The sequence below is a fragment of the Sceloporus occidentalis genome, unplaced genomic scaffold, assembly GCF_023333645.1.
Source record: "Sceloporus occidentalis isolate IW3139 unplaced genomic scaffold, rSceOcc1.0.p SCAF_1, whole genome shotgun sequence".
Lineage (NCBI taxonomy): Eukaryota > Metazoa > Chordata > Lepidosauria > Squamata > Phrynosomatidae > Sceloporus > Sceloporus occidentalis.
In genome coordinates this window covers 232,955,522-232,982,136 of record NW_028316981.1, presented here as the reverse complement: position 1 = coordinate 232,982,136, position 26,615 = coordinate 232,955,522, and the positions used below count along the sequence as shown (strand labels likewise).

The 26,615-nt window shown below is 40.2% G+C and overlaps 1 protein-coding gene across 3 annotated transcripts in view; it reads right to left on the bottom strand.

The window, feature by feature from the left end:
- Nucleotides 1-21,784, bottom strand: part of ERMP1 (endoplasmic reticulum metallopeptidase 1) — a 48,124-nt gene extending 26,340 nt beyond the window's left edge. For all 3 annotated transcript variants that reach the window (XR_016277291.1, XM_089489972.1, XM_089489987.1), the window contains exons 1-7: nucleotides 21,477-21,784; nucleotides 14,458-14,759; nucleotides 12,168-12,295; nucleotides 10,441-10,546; nucleotides 5,840-5,986; nucleotides 3,579-3,671; nucleotides 2,212-2,424 (exon numbers count right to left, since the gene is read on the bottom strand). Coding sequence is in view for 2 of the 3 variants with exons in the window: in XM_089489972.1 (XP_089346098.1) it covers nucleotides 2,212-2,424; nucleotides 3,579-3,671; nucleotides 5,840-5,986; nucleotides 10,441-10,546; nucleotides 12,168-12,295; nucleotides 14,458-14,759; nucleotides 21,477-21,784 (1,297 nt within the window). In the remaining variant the exon portion in view is untranslated. The remainder of the gene's footprint in view (nucleotides 1-2,211; nucleotides 2,425-3,578; nucleotides 3,672-5,839; nucleotides 5,987-10,440; nucleotides 10,547-12,167; nucleotides 12,296-14,457; nucleotides 14,760-21,476) is intronic.
- Nucleotides 21,785-26,615: the final 4,831 nt, after the last annotated feature.

Sequence of the window (26,615 nt, the reverse complement as noted above, 5' to 3'; positions counted from 1 at the left end):
ACCCATGTTTAACAGAAATGGCTCCTGAATACAAACCAAGAGCTGCAGAACAAATGTGCAATGCAAAATTTGGTGCTACAATCACTGAAACATATCTTGATTAAAGTCACGTCTTTTTGTTATAGTCAGTGCTGGAAGATATCCACTTAGGATGCAGGAGTACATTTTGTACATCTCCAAATGCATAAAAAAGAATCATATTTCAAAGTGTAGTGATTCCAATCTTTAGTATAAACCCTAAGCATGCTTACCGAACTGAAATTCTCCACTAAAAAGTGGAATTAGCTTCCTAGGATGTTTTAAACTACAGGATTATAACACTATGATTCCACTTTAACTGCCATAGCAACATCAAAGGTAATCCTGGAATTTGTAGTCTGGCCAGGCCCCAGAACTCTGGTTGAGAATTTTAAATATCTCTCCCTAAACAACAAGTCCCAGGATTCCATAAGACAAAACCATGACAGTTAAAGTGGAATGAAAGCACTATAATTGTGTAGTGTGAAGCCTTCAGTTCACATGGTTAAAAATCCCAAAACTCTCTTCAAATAACAGATATCTTGTGAATGGAAATGTTGTTTTTAAAGAACTTTGCAATTAACCCAACATGTATAAGCTTACATTTTGAATGTAAGAAGTCTATAGAGATGCACTCTTTACATTGTGTATGTGATACCAAGAAATTAAACCATTAAATATTTAAAATTGGGAGGCACTAACAAACATTCTCTCTTGTGCCATTTGCGAATCTAGATATCTGAATAACAGTTCAGGCAGAACATAAAGACCATCAGAAGTAGCTTCTGTGTATGGGCCACTGCTATGAGAAGGCCCTGATCCACTCTAAAAAGTTAGAGTGAATCCTCCAGGGCCATTTTAATGTTATACAAGGCACTGCAATTGGATCAGGAGATTCAAAAGGGCCCAGACCATTCATAAGTGTCCTTGGAACTTAGTGAAGCAGGTCTTTCACACTACATAATTATAGCATAATTATTATATGTAATTATAATTACATACTTATAGATGGGAAGGTTGGCAGTTCAGGGCCCAAGAGCTGCATGATGGGGTGAGCTCCTGTCACTAGTCCAAGCTTCTGTCAACTTGGCAGTTCGAAAGCACGCAAATGCAAGTTGATAAATAGGTACCACTTTGGTGGGAAGGTAACAGCATTCTGTGCAGTAATGCTGGCCACATGACCACCAGAGCAGTCCTTGGACAATGCTGGCTCTTCGGCTTAGTAATGGAAATGAGCACTGGCCCCAACAGTCAGTTACAACTAGACATTCACTGTTACCTTTAATTATAACACTATGATTCCACTTTAACTGCCATAGCAGCTTCTTATGGAACCCTGAGGTGAAGTACTTGATGTCTACATTGAACAGTCCCAAATACTCCTCTCTAAAATCCCTTCTTAAACATGCAAAACAAGCTGGGTTCTGTCTGCACAGGCCAAATAAACCATCCTCCACCCATCTTCTCTGTGGGTAATCTGGACAATTCAGGGCCCAGTCCCCAAGTCTGGTACAAACAGTCTGGATGACATTTGGCCTGTTCCGTGCCAAACCTGGGGTATACCTCTCTTAAAGCAGTGTAAAATAAGCCCCTGGTTATGCTCTGGATCTTCCCAGTCAGAACGATGTGCCCAGCCATGTGACTGATGCTGCAAGTATCGTTCTGACCTCAGGAGCTGGGTGTGTGAACAGCCACCAAGCATCGGAAAGGAGAGCCTAAAGTAACGGAGGGAGGTGGGGGCAGCTACGGGAACAAGATCCTCCGGCTGTCCCCAGAGTACCCTAGTCAGTGCAGATAGGACCCTGGTGAGTTCTGGTAAGACACACTCAATCTTAAAAGAAGGCAATGGCAAACCTCCTTTCTATAAATCTTATCCTATGAAAGGTTTACTTCACTATAAGTTGGAATCCATTTGAAGGCACAAAATAATGAAAACGTGGCAGTGAAAGAGAAGTATAGTGCTACATTTGTGTAATGTGAAAGGGCCCTAGATATCTTGGTTTCTTTTTTAGATGCTGCCAAATATAGCTTAAATTCTTGCTCTCCCCACCCACCTTATTGAAACAAAACAGCAGCTTTCACTGTAGTCTGGGGTAGATATAGCAGCAAAAACTAAAGAAAACAGCTCTGTCTGCACAAGGAATTCCTATCAGACCTCCACTGTCAGACAGTCTTGAATAGAAGAAGACTTACCTCTTTTTCTTGGCTGCAGTACTTTTTTTCCTAGATAAAGAACGGCAAGGGCGGTGATGACATAGTTCATAATGGCACCAACACGAGCTGGGTAAGCCAGAACAAACATACCAAAGACATCAAAGAAAACAATGTTTCCATGTCGATATTCATGAGATCTAGCCAGTTTATCTGATGTTGCTAAGTATTTGAGCACACCTAAAATATTGTCACCTTGGAGAGGGGAAAAAAACATATAGTTAAATCTGCTTTTTCCCTTATATTTTTTGCACACATTTCCACACAGTATATGACAGCACAAAGTGAATATCCAAGAGGGAAAAAAATAAGTGGGTTAAATTAGGACTTTGAATGTAACTGTCAAAAGAAATTCAAAGAGAAAACAAAGGCACTTTCCAGACGGGTGCTTTGTGCTGGCCTGGATACGTGCTAAGGTTGCCTCGGGATGTCCTTTACAGACGTCTCACAACCCTAGCACGTACCTGCAGTGTGATAATGGCGGCGCCCTGTATACACAGGCGCCGCCATTATGACAACATGGCCGTACCGCAGTCAAACAGTGCGGCGCGGGCATGAAACGCTCACGCTGCTGCAGAGCGCTTGTGGCGCCCTTTCAGCGGTGCCGGAAGGAGCTCCGGAATGGAGCTCCTTTTCGCCGCGTGTATCACTAATGCAGCCTTTACACAGCCGTGCCAGTGATACGGAAGAGAAAGGAGCCCCAAGGACACCCCTTTCCAGGCCGCAGGGAAACGTCATTTTGCCGCTTCCCTGAGCCCTGGAGAAGTGGCGGATTGGGACCTCTGGGGCTGCTGCTGCGGATCCAGCGGACCCGATCCAGCGGGGAAAGGGGCGGGGGCAGGCCGCCTCAAAGGGGCGGTCTGTCTCCTGGCAGAGTGAGCAATAACTGACTCAAATGTATTTATTCTTCACAACAACCAACATTACAAAATAAAACTCTAACACACTAAAGGCCTGTTTTCCTTACTTAAAATATAATTATGGAAAATTAAAATGTAAAGGACAAATAATTTCTCATTCTTATGTTAATCTCAGTTCCAAGAATAATAAAAGAGACAGATAAGATAATAAAGAAGACAGATACGATGTAGCCAATGGAAAGTGTCTGCGTATACAATCAGGGTGCAAAATCTATGAACTGCCTTCAGTAATTAAAATTGCTTAACTTTAATGAGCCAACACAGTATTGCTAATGTGTTATTTGGATTTCTTCCCAGAATTTTATTTTCTTGATTTGCTGTACTTAAGATATAGGTCCTGTGCCTAAGAGTTATAGAAATAACAAATACCAAAAGTAGTATTTAAGACTTACATCAATACATAATCCATAAGCAACTTTGAATACCAACCTGCCCTCTGAATAGAATCTGTCAGAATTCGGTCAGCTGTGTCGTATTTTGTATGATAGATGTAACCATTTTCAATAAAAGCCAGGTCTATTCCTATCAATACAATTCAATTACATTACATTATAATCCTATCTAATTAAGTATATTTCTTTAAACTAATTAAATGTTAAAAATTAACAAAAATATTAACAAAAATAATATTAATATTAATAAATTACTAATAATATTAATAAATTATCTCTTACCTGTTCTACTATGTAGTCTTATTTGCTCCAACTTCATGAACTATGGTCTCCCATCCCTTCCCAGGCCAGCTCTGGTAGGTAGCTCTAGCTAGCATTAAACCAGAATACCCTATTACGTCCTATCCAGGGAACTATGGCCTAATAAATCAAGACAGGAAGCCCTTCTGTACTGCACTGTACCACTTGACAATGGAAATGGCATTTTTGCAGATTTAATGTAGGGAAGTATTACAGTCACAGTGCATTAAGGTGGAACGAGAAGCTATTTACTATGTTGCAACTTGCATTTTATTATGCACCAATTTTCCTATCATTATAATTTATATTTCCTCCCAAGTGTTCAAGGCTCCCATTGCCAATTTAGCTTGCGAGAATGTAATGTTTCATGACTAAGTGGGGATTTGAACCTATAAAGTGCTAAATGGCTTGAGTTCAGCCTATATGAAAGATCGTATCTACCTATATTAGCCAGCCTGAGCTTTAAAGACCTTGGGAGAAATGCGTTCTATTGGTCTCCACACCATCACAGACACATTTGATGAGGATGCAGGAGAGGGACTTTTTGGTAGCTGTTTCCAAGCTGTGCCATAGCCTTGCATGTGAGGCTAGGATAACCCTCTATGTGTTCTCTCTCTACCAGCAAGTAAATCAATTTATTTATTTATTTATTTATTTCATTTATATACTGCCTTTCTCCCAGAGTGGGACTTAAGACAGCTTCCAGAAACGGTCAATTAAAAAATGTTCACAATGAAATTCAAAAACAATTAAAAATCACCTCATAAAACGCATTAAAATCAGTTTAAAGTTTAAAAGATAAATAAAACATCCCCAATAAAAAGCCACCTGTTGACGGTTAACTCATCATGGCAGAAGGATCTTTTAATGAGGAGTGCTGCATGTTTATCTTCATTACTACGCTTTAAATGCTTTTCTGTTTTAAATTACTGGTTTTAGTTGAATTGCTTATTTAATTGTTTTTAAAATTTTGTACAATAGTTTTATATGTACAGTGGTCCCTCCAAATTTGCAAATTCATTTAGCTATTCGTGGGCTGTCTCCTAGCCCCCCCCCCCCATCCCAAGACAGCTATCCCAGGCATGGGAAGGGAGGACGAAGAACCGATCCACTTGGGAACGAGGAGGGGATGGATCCATCCCCTCCAAGGCTCTTTCTTGGGGGGATGGATGCCTGCCTTGCTCTGGCATCGATCTGCCCAGGAAAGAGGAGGGGAGCCAGTTAAAGGGATTGGAGGACAGGAGAAAAAGAGGAGTGTGCGCACCCACTCTTCTTCCCCTGTCCCCTCCTCCCTTTAACTGGCTTCTGGGGGGGGGCAGTTATCTGCAGTTTTTCCATATTCAAGGGGGTCTTGCACCCCCTAACCCCCGCAAATATGGAGGGATGGCTGTATTTTGTTTTAACTTTTCTTGCAAACCACCTTGAGGCCCATACAGGGATAAATGCAGGATATTAAATAAGTAAGTGACCTGACTGTAGAGTCCAACACTCTTAATTATTACCTAATGCTGCCTCAACATTGTTTTTTTACACCAATGGGGATCCCATTTCATATATTTTATGTGAAATAACTGTAAATGGGCGTCACTGAAATTCAACTCTAATGAAGTAAAGAAAGCCAAGATTTCAACTGAAATATACACATGCTTTAAATGCCACACTTTCATTTTAAGAAAGTTCTGAATGCTTTCTGGGGAGAAGTTTCACCTCCAAGTAGCAACACAGAACTCTCGCTTTCAATGATAAAACTTGACAACACAATATTTGCAAATTCCAGTTTATTGTTGTTGAATTGAAACCTATGCAACATATACATCTGAACACCTGGCGTTTCTTCCAAGCTATGCTGATAGCAAAGCCTCTGAACTAGGATTCCAAATCACTTGCATTCTCACAGGCATGATCGTCTTGCTACCCAATTTCCATTGTCTCCTCTCGCCCGCATCCATCCAAATCAAGCCCACAAAAAAATCCTACTACATCTGTTCAGCAACATACCTGGAACATTGCCAAAATCTCTGTAAATACGGAAATCTGTTTCTGCAGGGATAACGCCACTCTGAAACACTTCTTGAGCCACCACACAACCAAAAGGGTGCTTTGCAGCAGAGATGTATGCTTGTACAAGCCAGGGGTTTTCAGGTCCTGTAACAGAATACCATCACAAAAAAATGGGGGGGGGATCTTTAGTTTTATGTATCTAATTTGCTGTTTGCCCTATCCCAAAGACACAGGCTTAGTTCCTAAGGCAAGTTAACTTAAGGAAGATCTCAGAAGAAGAGGTTCCTGTCCTCAGCGCTGCAATCCTGCACACTAATCCACATCATATAGAAAGTCCCCAGACCCACAAGGGAGGCTTTTAAGGGGGTGAAGCTGGACATATTTGGGGCTGGGAACAGGAACCTTTGCTTACACAAACCTCCCTAAGTAACATTATATAACTATTTAACACTGTAACACTATATAATACAAAATATTGTACTACATATCATCCTCATACTGCTTGAAGATGTAGTTTGGTGGAGCACCAGAACTCTGACAGGGAATGCTAAATATCTCACAAAACTGCAAATCCCAGAATTCCATAGAAATTGAGCCATGACAGTTAAAGCAGTGTTAAACTGCATTATTTCTGCAGTGCAGATTAGACCAATGTCTTTGCCTGGAAAATTTCCTGGACAAAGTGAGCTACAGAAACAAACACAATCCTTCTTTTTCTTGTAACAAAAGTACTGAGGACTCTGTGGCCTGAATCTATTGCTAGTCCCAACCAGAATATAGCCACGGAATCAAATGGATTTACGAATTTACTGAATGGTTGACTTACCATTCAACAACTGTTTCAGTGGGTCTACTCTAGTTGAGACTAGATTCCTAGGATTCCTGTTCATGTTAGTGAAAGACACAGGGAGAGATTATTGGTTGGTGATGCATGCTACAAGGCTGTTTCTCCGGTATTTCAGCTTTGGTCAGTTTCTCCAAGATATCAGTGTACACTAAGCAAAGTCCTGACCTAGAAAGGCGGGTTTACTATGTGGGACTAGATTCCTGATATACCTGTAAGCATCACAAGAATGATGGATTTTTCAGAACAGCATTATATGTAGTATATGTACTGAGCAACATCACAATTTTTTTGGTTTAAGCATTAACCTTTCCTAGAAATCATGGTACAGCAAGCATATTTTCAGCACTCTTGTGGTGCAATCCTATTTCTGTATCCTCCCCAAAATTATTCTCCATGTGGATTTTGAAATCTGATACATTAATTTTTCCAAGCTCTGCTTATTCTCATGCTATGCTTTGTTTGAGCAACCAAAGCACAGCTGCAGAACATGCTTTTTCAGAGCCTGCCTCTAATCTTCCAAAGCCCCTGCATCTCTTTCACCAGTGCAGGTAACTGACATGATCCCCAACAGCTATTCATTCATGCAGAAGAGAACTATGCACATGGCCAGAGCTAACCCCTCAGTTTTCATTGTTACAGATTTCCCACCCAATGTGGCAAGTTGGTTGTTTGCGTGTTAAACTGCCTGACATCACCAGCTGGAGGAACTAAGGCAGTGAAAAACCTCAAGGGAAGTTCCAGCTGCATGCTAGTGAACACACATGAACACAAACACAGTTCTTGTGTACACACTTAAATAGCTTCTTTGGACCATGTTCATGAACATGCAGTCCTGATTTATAAAGAGAATATGAGACTGCTTGCATTACCTGATCCTATTAAGCAGTGGGATCTTGCAGCACTAACTGTGTGAAAGATGCATGAATCCAAGAAAGTAGACCAAGTCTACAAAAACTGATGTTACAACTTCTTTTACTCAGTCTCAAAGGTGCTGCAAGATTCCTTTGCCTACTAAGATTCCAGACTAACATGGCTATGTCTCTGAATTCTAGCAAACAGAGTTTGGCAACCTTACTTTTTCAGACTATACCTCTCTTAGCTTTTGGGGAAATGTTACAAGGTGGCTGAGAGATCTGTAGTTTAAAAAATTATCCAAAAATAAAACAATCAATTAACTACGGTATCTCTTCTGGAACCACTGCACTTTTCAGTTACGATTCATAAAGTAATGAATGACTGACAACTTTCTCTCCATCAACAAGCTGGTATTGTTCCTCTTCCTCTTTTACCAAGTTACCTTGTGCAACATCTTTGTTGCACCTCATCATATCAGAATAAGTCTAAGGAAGTAGACACACTCCACAAGTCTACCACTGTAAATCAGTACCATATTACAAAATCTGAAACTAACAACATAGTATCCAATTTACAACAATTTGCACAGGCCTTTTGCAGAAGTTCAAGCAGCACATTTTAAAAGAAGTTTTTATTTTACAAAGACTCTTCATCAGGCTGGCCGCTGGAACATCTAAGGTTTAAATCTGTTTAAATGGTTTAAACTGATTATTATTAGGCAATCGTCTTTGGGAGACAATTAAATACTTTATTATTGGTGTCCCATTGTTTTTACATGAACTAAAATTAATCATTTCCAAGAATGAAAACAGAATTTGGACAAATTCTATGACTGTCAACAGTCCAATTACATCTAATGTATCCTGCTTACATTTGATTAACACAACAGTTTCACTTAGAGACAAATTTAATGTCAAACAGGGCAATAATATGTAAGATTGTCACCGTGGAGGAAACAGTAGCACTGCAAACAACGTGGACTCCTGGTATGTACATTCTTGACTGTCAAGTTTAGGTATCATCATCTGTCCCAGAGCTAGGACAGATAACATTTTTTGATAACCACTGCCAGAAATCCCCCAGGAGGCATGGATGTAACTTTTCTAAGCTCTGATTTATTCACAAGTATTGTCTGTGGGCATCTGGGCCCAGTTCAGATGAATAAAACAGGCCTTGTGTGAACTGATGCTTAAATAATAAATCTTCATAATAATAATAAACCTTCATTCTAATATGCACTTTGCAAGGGATGGGGGAATAACAATACTTTTACAAACACTGCATTTTTATAAACTGTCTGCTATTGGTGTAGATGCTGAGGGGCCTGCCTAACTGATGAAAAAAAGGAAACAAATGAGATCTACTGTTCTTTAGAAACCTTATCTAGAGCAACCTTTAAAAACTGGCCTGATGGTAGTCATATTAAATCCTTAAACCAGCTGGAGGAAAACTTTCAAAACCAAAAATTATTTGACTAGCTTGTAAAGAAATCATGGGAGAAGACTACAGGCTCACCTACACTGCCCAGAATACTCTGGGTTGCTCCCAGAATATTCTGGCCTAGAGCTGCCCTGAATTCCTCCTATTACCTTTGCTCTCCATAGCAACACTGGGCATCTGTCTAAACATGTGTCCCTGCTGTGTCATCCAGTGCTGCCACTGCTCACACAAGCTGCTCCCTCTGAGGCTGCAGTGAAGTGCCCAACTTTGATCAAATGGCTGGGTGCCTCTTTCTGACTTGTGGCAGCAGCAGCAGCAGCAGCAGCAGCAGCATCAAGCAACACAGCAAAGATGTGTATGTAGACAACTGCCCAGCATCACTACAGAGCGCTCCAGGTTTTCCTGCAAAATCTAGAGCAAAAGGTAATTGTTAAAAATCTGGTTTAAGGGAGGAATAGGGCGGATTTGGTGCAGAACTTTCATTATGTTGTGAAGACAGTCTATAGTTGAATCGGGGATTTGGTCATGTATCATGAAGACAGGTCACCGTGCAGATGGGGTGAGACTGTTTTAATATAATATTAATAGAAAATTATACTAGGCACTGGAAAAGAAGGCAAATACTTCAGTTAAGGAGTGGCATATTTAAAGATAAGCTTTAGCAATCTCAATCAATCAATCAGATCCTGAAAGAGGAATAGCAGTAATTTATAAGATTTTAGAAGGATAAGCTGGCAAGAACAAATTGTATTTTTATCTTTGTTGTAGTGTCTCAGCATCTCAGGGATTCAACAATTGTATATTTTATTGCCATACAGACAATTTCACTATTTGTAATAAGTTCTAATATATTAAATGTTTAAGAAATGCAATTATCTGTATTGATTTGTTTTGTAAAGTAGTCTATTTCTGATGTATTTACTAGCAGTAAGTTATTGACACAGTCTAAATTTAAGAACTGTTGTGGAATGAAATTTCAATAGTTTTTTATAAGTAATTAATGTACAAAATCTATTCAGTAAGTTGTTTGTTTGTTTTTAAAAACCAAGCCTGTTATGCCTATTAACCTAGTAGGTAAGTTTAGAGTAAAGATTATCTAATGGTTTTTTGTGGGGTTTTTGGGCTATGTGGCCATGTTCTAGAACATGGCCACATAGCCCGAAAACCCCACAAAAAACTATGGATGCTGGCCATGAAACCCTTCAACTCCACATTATCTAATGGATTTCTTCTGCAATAATTAATTTAGTAAGAGTGTGGGGGGAAGGCCTGTCCCTTCACATTTTAATTCCAAAGTATCTGTACAATAACATATAAATGTTATTTAACAGTGCTTAAGGACTTTGTATCAAGTATGAAACTCTATCCTAATCTTCACCAAAGTTGTATTCAACTTGTGTTTTTATTTAATTAGGAAAACCATCTGCAAGATATGTGAGACGTCTAAGCGTCTTACCTGTTTGAAAAACAAGCTCTTTCCCTCCTACTCCAGCAGCCTCCAGATTAATAAATGCTCTAACTGATTTAGCCCAATGGTGCTGTGTAATGAAGCCATGGCTAGCCTGCATGAGAAGCAAAGATAAACAATGTCAAACAGCATAATATTTTTGAACTACTGTCTCAACGCACAAAAATCATTTTGTTTTCAACAATAACTAAGAAAAACAGAGTGCAAGTGATCTCAAAACTCTAAGTTAAACAACACAAGAGAATCAAGGAGATAATTATGGCCCTGTTCAGTAGATACTTGTCACAGAATATTCGTATTTTTAATTTTTTCCTCCTTCTTAACCACCATATTCAAATAGACTTTCCATCCTAGAGCAAAACATGGGGACAATAAGACTGTGTTTGGGATCTGTTGCTTCAAAGTGTCTGCTATCCATCTACAAGCAGGCAAATGAAAAAATAACATATATCACTTGTTAGGATACTAGGGGTTTTTTAATGCGGAAGAAAATAGGCCCAGATCCTTCACTCCTGGAAATGGCCTGAGATGGCCAATCCCTTAGAAAATTCTGTGGATGCAATTGATCCATTTCTTGGCAAAAAGCTTTTAGGGGCAAGGGATGGTCTCCAAACCCTAGAAGCTCTCCCCTTTTGATACAGACCAAGAGAACCTATTGGTTCTAGGTGGCACAGAATCCTGAAACAATGGTAATTTTTCCTATTCATAAAACAAGTCAGAATTTTTCCAAGATGGCAGCTGTTATCAAGTAAGATTGTCTGGGGTTTTTAAGTATTTTTTTTAATTTGGGCATAGTTTTTTTAAAAAAACAGATCAAACTGAACTCTATTTAAAGTTTTTACAAATATTAGAGATCAGCTTGGCCTACTTTTTTTAAAAAAACTATGCCTAAATAAAAAAAACAATACCTAAATAATATCTAAATATCCCAAACAATCTTACTTGACAACAGCTGCCGTCTTGAAAAAATGGTGGCTATTTTACAGATCAGATTGCAGCAAGTCATATTGCAGATTATAAAGCAGATTGCAGTGTTCCAGCACTATCCATATACATCAGTTCTCAAAGGTTTGACACCAGATTATCTGAAAGACCGTTCTTTTTGCATAGATTAGCTCACGCTGTAGTCAGCTCAGAAATATGGGAGCTGACTGCCAGCACCATTATAGGATTTCATATATAAATCAATTTCATGCTTACATTATATTGTTAGCCATCCTGAGGACCTTTTTTATTGATGAAGATACAGGATACAAGCCAACTTGTAAAAAAAATAGCTCTTTTGAAGTGTAACCTAGGCCTTTCATGGTATGGAAAGTTTTATAACTTTCCATATCATAACTCTGAGACTCTGGAGCTCCCTTCCCAGGGAGGCCAGAATGGCCCCCTTCTTGTTGTCCTTCCATCGGCAGGCTAAAACCTTTTTATTCAGACAAGCTTTTAAAACAAAAAGTTTTTAAAGAATGGGCTGGGATGTTGTATTGTTTTAACTGTATTCTTTTAAATACTTTAATCTTTTTTAACAGTATTTTATACTTTTAACAAGAAATCCTTTAATATTGTAAGAATTTAATTCTATTGTAATGCATCACTTTTGTATGTTTTTAACTGTACTGTTCTTTTAAATTGTAAGCCACGCTGAGTCACTTTTTTGGGGGGAAAGTGATATACAAATAAATATAATAATAATTTAAGTCTGCCAGTTATATCCTTACCTGCAAGAGGCTTTCTTCTGCACCATTAAACAGAAATATAACTGCATGTTTTAAGGGTTCAGATGACTTTGAGAGGGTGTGCAGTATCTCAAGCATCACAGAGCAGCTGACAGCATCATCACTGGCACCTTAAAATTATAAGATACTTAACCTAATGAATTCTTGTGCCCTGAAACACAGTTTCTCTTTTAGATATTTTAAAATTCATTTATCCATTTGGTTAAACATGCACACTCTTATTTCAAAAAAAGGTTTATTTCACTCTTATACTGGTACATGAAATATTCAAGTGTATTTTGGAAACATTCATCCCCCCCCAAAAAAAAAAATCCCTCCCAGCCAGGTTTGAGCATTTCAAAGGACTTGGCATATACTCAGTTCCACTATGTCCTTCTTTTAGGTTGCTGGCACACTGGAGAATCAATGCAGTTTGACACCACTTTAACTGCCACAACTCCATTCTATGGAATTCTGGTATTTGTAATTTGTTGTGACACCAGATCGTTCTGACAGAGAAGGCTAAATATCTCACAAAACTACATATCCCAGTTTGTAGAAAAGGCAGGCCCAACTCCATCAGGGCTAGCCTCAAGAAGAAGAGCCCTTCCTCCATGCCAACTGTAATCATCAGGTCTGGGAGGGAGTGAAAAAGACAATCCCAACTCCTTCAGGCTTAGCTATGAATTACTGTGACTTACGTTGCTCTGTTTTATCTTTTTATATTGCATTTTGTTTTACTGTATTCTCTATGTATTTTTATTGCTGTAACCCGCCCGGATTCCTTGTGATTGGGCGGGCAATAAATAAATCATCATCATCATTATAAATCCCAGAATTCCGTAGTACTGAGCCATGGCAGTTAAATTAGCATCAATCTGCATTATTTCTGCAGTGCAGATGCAGCCTACGATAAGTCTGCTTTAGAGTAAGCCTAGTACTGAATATCATAGACCAATATAGATTACATGGAGAAAAAGACAATTGAGTATAAATACCCATCTAGTAAAATATATGAGCTGCAATGGATTGTTTTCAACAAGCATCCTTTATAAGCCTTTAACATAATAAAATACGAATTTATTCAGCAAGAAAAGGTGATATATTTTAACTCTTCTTGAGCAAATGGTCATATTGTCTTAAGTCCCAGTTATGGGAGAAAGGTGGGAAATCAAATAAATAACACAGTCTTTAAATATCTGGGATTACATTCTATCAACTTTTCAGATTTATTAAATCTGTCAGGAATGATGAGTGTTGACTCCATTGGCATACATATTATCTTCTGCACAAAGGATAGACCATAAAGTTTAATAGGAAATAAAATAAAAACACTTTATCTTTATAATGCAGATACTGCACTAAGCATACTGTTTTACTACCAGTGCTATAAACAATTATACCAATAATAACTATGGGCAAAATCCAATATTAGTCCTCCCTAGACTTAGATCTACTGAAATCAGTGGGATTTTAAGTTAGGTCCAAAACACACTGTAGAAATAATCCAGTTTGAGACCACTTTAACTGTTCTGGCTGAATGCTGGGGAATACAGGGAACTGTAATTTTGCGAGTTTTGTAATGTTTTGTGAGGCTCTGGAGCCACAATAAACTACAATTCTCAAATTCCCTAACACTGAGCCAGGGCAATTAAAGCAGTCTCAAAATGGATTATTTCTGCAGTGTGTTCTGGTCCTTAGTTGTGATTAACAGGTCTAACTGCTGCAATGAGTGAACATAATTGTTTTTTATGTTGCAATTCAACTATAATCATTTGAGACTTCTTCCGCATTAAAATAAAACACATGTCATTTATTCTATTAAGACACAGACACTGAATACTAACATTTTCTCAAAACTGTGTGGTATAACCTTGCTAATAATGAAAAAAAATTATATTCAATTTTGAAATATAAACTTACGTAACAATTAGAATTGAGACATCTATCTATCAATCCCCTCAAACTCTATTTGTAATGCTGATGCCATTTGGGGAAATTGCATTAATAAAGAATTAATCTAAAATATCCTAAAATTCTTCCACTAAATAAAGTCTAGGAGATGAAGCCCAGCTAAGCCCCCAAATCTTACTATTTCCAGATTCTGTTGAAAAAAATTAAGGCTTTTTAAGAGTAATTCTTCATTCATGCATCTTGCCAAAATGGCACCAGCATTACAATTACTGAGACAGACAGACAGATGTAGATCTACTCAACAGAGAAACTACCACACACTTATTATTTTGTGATTTCCTTCACCCCCCACTTATACAACATTTTTTGATATACCTACCTAAAGTATTTGGTACAGAGTCAAAGTGGCAGTTGGACAGTACTGCATGCTCAGCTCCACTTCTGGGTTCCAGTTTCACTACAACATTAGTAATATTGTCATAGTAACTGGTGAAACCTCCAAGAAAGTCAATACTGAAGGTGCCTGTAGGTCTCTGTACATCTACAGAGATTCTGTGGACATGGCTGCTTTCTTGTTCAATAAGTTTGACTTGTTCCAAGAGGTAGTTCACTGTGAAGATTTCGTTTTCTGGGCTTCCAACTGCTCTCGGGCCAATTGCAGTAATATTTTCTAGATATGCCCTGTAGGAGATGACATTAAGTATGAGAACTTTTATCTTCACATACATAACATTTGAGTGCGATGTGCAATTCCCCAAATAAATGCTTAGCCAAGGAGGAAAGGGTTAAATCTATTGGTGTATTCAATGACATAAGCCAAACAGCATTCCTTCTTGTATTAGGGTCATTGTGCAGAGATCCACTGCTTAACATTCCAAGGACAAAGAGAAGGAAGGGGGGAAGTTACAGAACAAGTTCTCAATAAACCTCCTATTGTTTACACGCGTGCCTACTCACTAATGATTTCTGCACTTCAAAATTAAATGTTAACAGGAATGATGCTCAGAGGATCAGAAAATCTACATCATTTGATGTAGTATTACCAGAGGAATATACCACCTTTCTTTCAGTTTGCTACTTGTGACATACATGAGGTTGCCGTTTCATCAGTTTATTCTTGCAACAATCCTAAAACCTATTCACTCAAGTTCACTCAGGATTTTCTTCAGAAGTGGTAAGAATACAACCAGTATTATATCATTACAGGTGCTGAATCTATATGTTTTCAGATGAAGTTCAAAATCCCAACTCCCATCAGCCTTGAGTTAATGGGAACTGGAATGAAACTACGCCTGAAGGGCCACAGGAACCCTACCTCTGGGGCCTTTTCCACATCATATAAATATAATGCTATATTCCATTATAACTTCCACGACAACAACCTAGCCACAGTTTAGAGACGGTATTTAGCATTCTCAGCCAGAGAGCTCTAGTGCCTTACCACACTACAAACCCTAGGGTTTCACAGGCTGTTGCTATGGCAGTTAAAGTGGAATCATAATGCTAAAACAATGTAGTGTGAAAGGTTATTGGTTGTTAAATGCCATAAAGTCAAATTCGACTTATCGCAACCCTATGAATGAGAAACTTCCAAGTCATCCTGTTATCAAAAGCCCTGCTCAGGTCTTCCAAACTCAGGGCTCTGGTTTCCTTGACTGAATTTATCCACCTGTAATTTGGTCTTCCTCTTTTCCTATTACCTTCTACCTTACCAAATACCATTGTCTTTTCTAATGAATCTTGTCTTCCCATGATATGTTCAAAGTCCAACAGTTTCAGTATAATCATCTTGGCTTCTAGGAAGAGTTCAGGTTTAATTTGCTTTAGGAACCATTTGTTTGTCTTTTTCTCAATTCATGGTATCAGCAGGACTCTCTTCCAGCACCATATTTCAAATGATTGATTTTGTTCCTATTGACTTTCTTCACTGTCCAGCTTTCACAATCATACACAGAAATCAAAAATAAAAATAGTGTGGACAATCTCAACTTTTATTCAAGGATATCTCTTTACACTTGAGGATGTCTAGCTCTTCCAATTTCTACTTTTCTTTTGCTTTCTTGATTGCAGTCTTCATTTTGTTTATTGATGGAGAGCCAATAAACAAAGTGTAGGAAATTTTTGACTAATTCAATGGCTTCACTGTCAAGTTATGTAAATCAGTCAGTACTTTTGTTTTCTGAATGTTCAACTGTAACCCTGCCTGGATGAGGAAAAATAGACTCAAGTCGAATCCTAGTAAGATGGAGGTACTCGCCATAGGAAACCCAAATCTGGGTTTGGAGATATGCCAACTGGTTCTGGATGGGGTCACACTTCCCCTAAAGGGCTGTGTTTGCAGCTTGCAAGTGCTCTTGGATTCATTGCTTTAGTTGACATCACAGATAGATGCGACAGCCAATAGTGCCTGCTATCAGCTTCGGTTGATACTCCAGCTGCGACCCTACCTGGAGCCGGGGGACCTAAAATTGGTGGTACACACACTGGTAACCTTTCATCTCGATTTCTGCAATGCACTCTACATGGGGCTACCCCTATGCCAAGTTCAGAAGCTTCAACTGGTGCAAAATATGGCAGCCAGGTTGGTCACTGGTAAATCTAGATTCAGATCAGACCACATAACACCTATTATAAAATCTCTTCACTAGCTGCCTATTAGCTTCCGGGCGCAGTACAAGGTGTGGGTTATTACCTCTAAAACCCTACACAGCTTGGGTCCAGCTTACTTGCAGGAGCGCCTCCTTCCTTACAATCCACCCCACACACTTAGGCCCTCTAGGAAGAATCTACTGCAGCCAAAGAAGACCAGGTTGGCTGCGGTTTCCCAGAGGACCTTTTCATCAGTTGCTCCAAAAGTGTGGAATGACCTGCCAGAGGAGATTCGTCAGATTAGCACCCTTGACGCCTTTAAGAAAGCAGTCAAGACAGATCTCTTCCGGCAGGCCTTCCCTGAGTAACCTCCCATTAACAAGACAATCCCCATCTGGCCACAGCTATTTTCATCATCTGCCTATCTTTTAAACTGTTTTAATAATTAATTTTAACTTTTATTATGTGCTTAATTTTTATGTTGGTGGAGGGTTGGGGACTGTGAAATTTTATAATTATTATTATTATTTGCACTTTCTTCTTTGGCTTTCTCAATAGTCATTCCAAGTCTTTGCTATTTTCTGCTAGTGATATCTGCATATCTTAAACTGATGATGTCCGTTCCTCCAATTTTCATGCCTCCTTCTCCAATTCCAATCCTGCTTTACGTATGATACATTCAACATACACATTAAACAGATCTGATAGGGTGATAAAATGCCCCCTGGCCTGACTCCCTTGCCAGTTGGAAACCAATCCATTTTTCTACATTGTTTTCTCTTGTTTTTATACAGGCTATTCATTAGGACAATCAAATGTTGAGGCACACCCATTTCTTTAAGAGCGATCCACAGTTTTTCATGATCTAAACAATCAAAAGCTTTGCTATAATCTATAAAGCACAGGCTGATTTTCTTTTGAAATTCTTTGATGTGCTCCATCACCCAATGCATGTTAGCAATATGAATCCTAGTGCTACTTTCTTTTCTGAACCCAGCTTGGACTTCTGGCATTTCTTGCTCCATATGTGATAAAATCTTTGTTGTAAAATGTACAACCTCACTTTGGTTGTATGGGAGATTAATGCAATGGCCCAGTGGTTACTGCAATCCCTAGTACCCCCTTTCTTGGTGTCTGGAATGTGTACTGAGTGTTACCAATCTGTGTGACCTCAGGGGCTTCACATTAAGTTGGAGGAGGTTTTATGGCTCAGCACAGTATCGGTCCACATGTGGATAATTAGGGAATGATGGATTGAGACCACTGACTGATAAATGCTGCAGATTCCTGTTAGACAACAATGGGAAAACAAGTTTATGCCCCATGAAGCGAATACTGGTGGGTATTGGTCTGTGGCCCTGGAGGGGAAGATCACAATAGCTCCCATAATCCTTCAGCACTGGCTAGGCTAACTAACGTTGTGGGAGTTGTAGATAAAAAACATATTACTAAACCTCGTTGCCTTTTGCCTGTAAGTGGCAGTCTTCCATCCATTTGCTAAAAAATAAATCTCACTGAAGAGGAGCACTGGTACCACTGGCTGTGTTTCTACACATGTGCACTCAAAATAAATTTACATTCATCAATACGAACTAATTCCTAAATAATGGGATCATCTCTGCTCAAACTGAGATTTCACAGAAAGAGATGGTGCCGACAACTGACAAGGATGATAGGCTTCTTCTCTGGAAAAAAACAACAGGAAAAGAGAAAGAGGAAGTTGCAGGAAAAGCTCAGATGCAAAGAAAATAAGGAAATAACATCTAGAACCACAAAAGCCTTTCACTGAATTACAGTGATGGGGGAAATAGTGATGGTGAATGTTCTCCATTACAGAAATTTTTATTAATGGAAGCAATGGAACACATGTGAATTAGTTTCAATTCTCAGTTTAGTGCTAAATCAGCTCTCCCAATTTTTTTTTAAATGCAACAATGCAGTCAGGAATCTGCAATATTTGCTCACATGGGTACTAGTCCAGGATTGGAGCAAGAATATTGATGCCAACCCCTTTAGGATTTCAATGCCTGAACTGGACTGGAAGAAAGGAAATAAATGGGATACAGTAGGAAGAGTGTAAAAGGAAGAGGGACCTGTCCATTGCTTTCCACTCTGCAAGACACTTTCATGGATTCCACACAAAACAATGTAAATACAGCACTATACTCAGATCATGCTATCTTCTGCAGATATTTGCTTAATTGCTGAACCGAATTACTAGAATTAGCTGTGAGACTGCTACATCAAGATAAGCTTGCACAACCTCAGCCAAGGGTTGCAGTAAAACTACACACTAAAACTACCTGGAAAAACAAACTAGAAACTTGCCTTCAGGGCTGGTGATTAATCCCCAGAATGGTGCCTACTTCACTTTCTAGCCCTTTACAAACAGGTGTGGTGCAGCTTGACACACCCGAAACATACAGAAGCACCCGCTCTTCTCCATGTGCAGGTAAGAAGGGTTTGGGACAAAAATGCTGCTGAATTTTACACTGCAAAAGGACTCACTTTGAATATGAACTATTTGTATAGGGAGGAAGCAGTGAGAGGGGCTGGAGCTGCTTCTCCCTTGAAAAGAGGTGGAGAGTCTTAAGTCCTCTGCACATGAAAGACTATTGCTAGGTCTGAATTCTGCAACAATCCCAAGCAAAACAAAACAGAGCCATCTTTCCCTTATTCCTTCCATCATGTGCCATGGACCTGAAGAGAAGTCAGTGGTGAATCCTCACCACTGTCTACTGAGGCAAGCCAGTATTTGCGAGTGTTTGATGAATGGAATGGGCTGGTCCTGCATTCATATCTCTAGTATCTTTGTGAGTCCTATGATGACTTAAGTCACATATTTTGGTGCTCAGTCAGCCTTAGGCCAAGACTTGGGCCTGTTACAGACTGGCCAAATAAAGCTGCTTCGGGTCTCTTTGGAGGTATGCTATTTAAATGATGCATGGGTCCTAAGAGTCCGGAGGTCGCTCCAAAGCCATACTCCATTCCTGAGCACTGGAGTGCAGCTTCTGGATTCTTAGGATGCATGCATCATTTAAACAGCATACCTCCAAAGAGACCTGAAGCAGCTTTATTTTGGCAGTCTGTAACAGACCATAGTTATCCTTAATTGCAAATGCACCTAAGACAGCAGGTGAAGCGCTCTCTCGCTCTCTCTCTCTCTCACACACACACACCCCTACCCCTCAACAAAGAAAAATGTGTACCTGCACATAGAGATGACCATGCTTGGTCCAGGAAAGGTACTAGCCTATTGCTGAGGCATTCACAAGGAGAGAAACAACCGATTTCCCAATGGGAAAAGTGTAGGTGGCCAAGCTTAATAACAGCTATAACTCACAGTTGCTAAAAGGCACAACATCTATAATTCTGCTTGGATCACAGTGAAGTGGAAATAATGCCAAATCTGAATCGCTAGTGAACACCATTGTCCTTTAAGGCATGCAAATGCAAAAGATTGCAGAACTGGGCCATGAATGAAAAGGCGTCAGTTCAACTGCACTGTTGATCAAGAGCTGCATGTGCCAAGCCTTATCTTCCACAGAGAGACCTACCTTCAGGAGGAGTCTGAACAAGCGCTGAGCAGGAGCAATCCAATCTAGTACAAACCCTGAGGGACTAAAGAACGGTACACTCCTTACACAGTCTTGAGGACTAATGTGCTGTACAACAACTGCCGCTCTCTTGTCTCAAACTCCCAAGTTTTAATTTAAGCAAGTTAACAGATTCTCTACTACAAAAGAGGGTTTTTCTTTCACGTCACCTTTAGGCATCGGTTTGGCTGCACCACACTGGGAGGCTCTATGGCAACAGAAATAACATAATTCAAGGCCCAGAGGGAATAAAAAGACGTTGGATGCACAGAAGAAATACACAAAAGAGATGACAAAGGGCCACATGAGGCTGAATGCCAGATTCTAAAAAATGAGGGGAAACTGCAGTAAGAGAAATAGAGAAAAACAAAGCACCAGGAGCAGATGATATTTCAACTGAACGGCTGCCATCCACACTGACAAAGCCAACTCCGGTCTTAACCAACATGTGTCAACAGATACGGAAAACAAAATGGTGGCCAATGTATTGGAAGTGATCCATATACATCCCCATCCACAAAAAGTAAGGCACAAGAGACTGCAGCAGCTATAGGGCTATAGCCCTGTCTCCCACGCAAGCAAAACCATGCTCAAAATTCTGCAGCATAGACTCCAGCCATGAATGGAGAGAGAAATCAGAGAGGAAAGGAAGAGGCACCAGGGACCACGCTGCAAAGATAGGATGGCTAATGGAGTGCACCAGGCAATTCCAAAGGAAGATCAGCATGTGCTTCACAGACTATAGCAAGGCCTTTGACTTCGTAGGTCATGTAAGGCTATGGAAAGCCACAGGAAAAGGAAGGCGGGATAGAAGTCATAATAAATTATTATTATTATTATTATTATTATATTTTATTATATTTTTATTTTATTATCATTATTATATTTATTATATTATTTTATTATTGTTATATTTATTGTTTTATCATTATTATATTTATTATTATTATTATATTTATATTATTATTTTATTCTATTATTATATTTTTATTTTATTATCATTATTATATTTATTGTTTTATCATTATTGTATTTATTATTATTATTATTATTATTATATTCATGACAGTCCAGCTTGGCCCTGCCCTGTGGAATTCTGGGAACTGTGCCAGAGAGGGCTCCCTCAGAGCCTTGAGGCAGTTCCAAGGGTGGTGCTACGGGGCCGCCTGGTCCTCTGCGCAGGGAGCGCTGTGGGGTCCGTTGCCATTCCTACCTGGCGCGCGGGGCGTTGAACTCCCTGGCGCCCCCTCCTGGCGCCGGGCGGACCAGCTGCTGGAAGGAGACGTGCACGAGACCCCTGAGCGCCAGCAGGTAGAGCAGCAGCAGCGGCGCCGCGCGAGACTCCGGCAGCAGCAGCAGCGGATGGGGAAGCCTTCCCCCGCCGCCAGCCTTCCTCCTCCTCTTCCTCCTCCACTCCTCATCCTCCTCTTCCTCCCCTTTCTGCTGCTGCTGCTGCTGCTGCTGCTGCTGCTGCGTACGAAGGCGCCTTACGGCCCCGACCGCTGCTGAACTCCGCTCCATGGAAGGCAAAGGCAATGCCGGTGCTGCTGCTGCTGCTGCCGCCGCTATTTCCACTCAGCAGCTACAAAAGTACGGCGGCCGCCGAGGACCAAAAGTATCTGAAGGCGCACCTACGCGAGGGAGAAAAACGGAGTCTCCTCGCAAGGTCACGTGGGGGAGGCGCCTCCTCCTCCTCCTCCTCCTCCTCTGCCTCCCAGCCAATGGAGGCTCAAGGTGACTTTGACGGATGGGCGGGTCAGCCAAGGTGGGCCTCCCTCCCTCAGAGAGGCAGGTGGGCTGCCTGCTGCAGTCTCTCTTTGGCTGCCAAGGAAGGAGCGCTGCCACACTTTGGTCCTTGAGATCTTTTGGACTTCAGCTCCCAGAATCCCTAACTGTCGGCCAAGCTGGCTGGGGCTTCTGGGAGTTGAAGTCCAAAACACATGAAGGACCAAAGTTTGAGAACCATTATTTTAGGAGACCACAAGACTCAAGGTGACCGGGCACGTCCTCCTTTTCCAGGACATGGCCTCCATTTTGAGATGAAGGATTAAAAAGCAGGGATTTATGTTCATGTGAATGGTTTTTAAGATTATTTTGTTCATGTCCTCCATTTTGAGCAGGACTGGGAAGCAGGGATTTGTTTTTATAGGACTATTTTCAGCTTTTGTTATAATCATGACCTCCATTTTTTATTGAAAGTCCTCCATTTTGAGAAGGGCTAAACATGAATTCCCATTTATTAAGTCTTTTTAGATTTTACTCGGTAATGTCCTGCATTTTCTTCCTTGATGTCCTCCATTTTGAGCAGGACTAAGAAGCAGTATTTTCAGAGTTTGTTGTGGTCATGTCCTCCATATTTATTGAACGTCCTCCATTTTGAGCAGGACTAAGCATGAATTTACATTTATATTAAGTCTTTTTAGCTTTTATTTGGCCACGTCCCACATATTTCTTGAACGCCCTCCATTTTGAGCTGGAACAAGAAGCATGGATTTGCATTTATAGGAGTATTTTTTTTTAGCTATTATTTTGGTCATGGCTTCCATTTTGAGCAGGACTAAGCATGGATTTACATTTATATTAAGTCGTTTTTTAGGTTTTGTTTGGCCATGTCCTGTGAGAATTGGCTCCTGGGAATACGTCCAGGTGAAAGGTGACAGGTTTACCCTGTGTCACCTGCTGCAGTCATGATGAGTCAGCATCTGGTCAGTGCTGAGTCACAGGAGGTGAGATCCCCAGAGGCGGAAGATCTGCAAAGTCACCCTGCATGGAGGATCTGTAAACATCTAACACACGAGGAAGAGGCTGGACTAAGTGACTGCATGGTGGACATGTATCTATGGGAGCAGCCTCATTGTACAGCGTGGGTCATTATGGATAGCTCAAGAGTGTTATGGTGTATTGTGTGTCATTGTGGCGTTCAGGTCATGCTTGTGTATACAGATGACTGAAGATTAAAGTACCTGCTTTGAGAGATATCTAGAGTCTTGTTAGTCTACTTCTGGAAAGGGAAAGGAGTTTCTCCAGCTGCACACAGCTCCGTGGCCACCCTGACGCAAAGCTTCGGCATGTGACAATGCAGCCTGCGCACATCACGCTAACATGTCCTACATATTTCTTGAATGCCCTCCATTCTGAGCAGGACTAAGAAGCAGGGATTTATATTTATAGGAGGGGTTTTTTTAGCTTTTTTTCTAGTCATGACCTCCATTTTTTATTGAACGTCCTCCATTTTGAGCAGGACTAAGCATGAATCTACATTTATATTAAACCTTTTTAGATTTTATTTGGCCACATCCTACATATTTCTTGAACATCTTCCATTTTGAGCAGGACTAAGAAGCGGATTTATATATATGGGAGTGTTTTCAAGCTTTTATTGTTGCCATATCTTCCATTTTTGTATTGAATGCCCTCCATGAATGTAAATGAGGGTTTTTAGCTTTGATTTGGTCATAACCTCAATTTTTTCCTGCATGTCCTCCATTCTGAGCAGGACTAAGCATGGATTTCCATTTATATTAGTCCTTTTCTAGGTTTTATTTGGTAATAGTCCTGCATTTTTTTTTTCTTGGATGTCCTCCATTCTGAGCAGGACTAAGAAGCATGGATATACATTTGCAGGAGTGTGTTTTTTTAAGCTTTTATTCGATCATGCCCTACGTATTTCTTGAACATCCTCCATTTTGAGTATGACTGAGAAGCAGGAATTTATAGGAGTGTTTTTAGCTTTTGTGTTGGAATGTCTTACATGTCTCATGAATGTCCTACATTCTGCGGTGCCTTGTCCTCCTTGGCGGTGAGGACATCTGGTCACCCTGCCGGTGGAGTGGCTTGAGTGTTGGGACTAGGACTTTGGAAGACCAGGGTTTGAGGTGACTAGATGCTCTCGCCACAAAGGAAGACAAGGCACTGCAGAATAAAGCACATCCAATAAAAATGTAGGACATTACGCCATAAAAGCTGAAAACACTGATATAAACATACATTTATTTCATAGTTTGGTTAGTTGAAAAACTTTCCTACACCATCATTTCTTGTAATGGACGAAAGAAATCACAATCCTTTTATGAGGACTGGTCAACTCTTACTATGTTACCGCTAGCATGGTGTAATTGTTTGAGCATTGGATTAGGACACTGTGAGACCAGGGTTCGAATCTCAACTTGGCCATGAAACCCACTAGGTGACTTTGGGCATGTCACACTCTCTCAGCCTCAGAGGATGGCAATGGCAAACCCCCTCTGAAGAAACTTGCCAAGAAAACCCTATGGAGTTTATCATAAGGAGGAAATTGGAAGTTTAAACGGGGTTTATTCTGTGAAAATCTCGCAACTGCTGTTAAATCGCAGTTAAAATTTTCAGACACATCGGTCATTATCCCAAGAATAACCAGGCAATAAACAGCAACAAATCATTCGTGAATGATTTGTTGTTGTTTATTGCCTGGTTATTCACAGGTTAATGGTACTTTAATTGCTTTTTAACATGACATTGTGTGAAAACCTTTATCGCAATTGTGCGATTTTCATGGGATATTCCCAAGACAATGGTAATTTAATCATGACGTCATGTGAAAATCCTAATTGCGAATGAGCGATTTTCATGGGATAATCCTTGTTTATACTTCCAGTTGTCCCTGTATGATAAAGTCCTATGATAGGTTTGTCTTACGGTCACCATAAGCTGGAAATGACTTGAAGGCACGCAACAGCAAACCACATTTGCCTAAACCACTGTCAGCATATGCTGATTTATGGAGAGACACTTTCTGCTTGAACCTGACCCCATCATGAAAGGCTTTGTGTTTGTGCTAATAGTACAACGCAATCCGGACAACTACCCTAATGGAATTGACTGTTAAGCATCCCTTATATGTTTAACTCACATCCCAAGCCTGTTTGAATATTTTGTTGTTGCTGCTGATTTAGTATTCTTTGTAAAACTGAAATAAACAAGTTTTTTAAAAAAAACACAATTCATTTCATAGGGTTTCATTACAGTTATATTACACATACTGTATTTTATTATGTAGTCAGCTGTATTTTTCTGATGAACCTATCTCTAAGTTTATCACACGGAGGGCGAATTGGTAAAATCCCATGCAGAAACAAGATTTTAAAGTCCAGGTGTTGTTTGTCAGATGCGTTGGCGTGAAAGAGAAATAACGCAAAAACAATCCGAACAGAAAGCTCCTTTGTACTTTTGGAATTGATCAAAAGTTAAAAGGAGCTGGTTTTGACGACTTTGCATCCGGGTTATTTTCATGTTATTTCACTTTGATGCAACCGTTGTCTCAAAAACATTCCGCAGATGCAGTTTTTTTCAACTTTCTGTTCGTGTTAACCCCAAACGTCGTCTGAAATGCGGGTTGTTTTCAGTTTAAATATAGTTTCTGCACAGGATTTGTCCCATGTGATAAACTTCTCTGTTAAAACACATTGTTGGCTTGCAATATACTCCTAAAACTCCAAGCATGACAAAGGCTTAAAATTGTACTTTACTAGCAAGAAACCCTTGACTGCATCTACATTTAAATTATTCCTTTCATGGGTCCATTGTACTGAAATTAGGGGGGGAACCTTTTCAACATTTGCACTGTGTCCTCAAGCAGCCCACTGCCTAATGCCTTTGCTGTCCTTTTCCCCTCTGAGAGAAACAAAGGTGTCCTGAAGGGCAAATCTTGTCTGCTTTTCCTCCTGGGGGGGGGGGGGGAGAGAAATTTAGAAGGATTCATCCTATCCTCCTATTTGCAGCGAGGACAGGCTGCCAAGTGGACACATTTCTCAAAGGGAAACAGCAAACTTGGTGTTACACAATGGGCTTCCTGGTGATGTTCACAATGGAAGGCATACTGGAATCCTCCTGCACAGAAGGTTGAAATGTAGGACATGTCTGAGAAAAGGTGGACAGCTGGTTACCCTGGAATGCCCACTCAGCCATGGAAACCTACTGGGCGATCTTGGTCAAGTCACACTCTCTCAGTCTGAAAAGAATGCAAAGGCACACACCTCAGTCATTCTTTCCAGGGAAACCCTATCACAGGATCTCCCATCAGCGAGTGTGAGTTTCAAGGCAAAAACAACAACAAATACATGGTTCTGTACCCCTGTCCTAAATTCTGGGATATTCTGTATCCTCTGAGATGGAGAGGGTGTTCTTTTTAAGACAATGACTATTCAGATTTTAAAACAGCATTTTGTTCAAAGTATAATATTAATGCCTGATGAGCCCAGAAGACAATTACAAAAAAATACCTAGTATGTTACGTTCCAAGATCAGCTTTGGGCCCCAAATCATATACCCACACATCTCAGTAGATGCCCTCTGCCACAGCGCCACTGGTGCCACT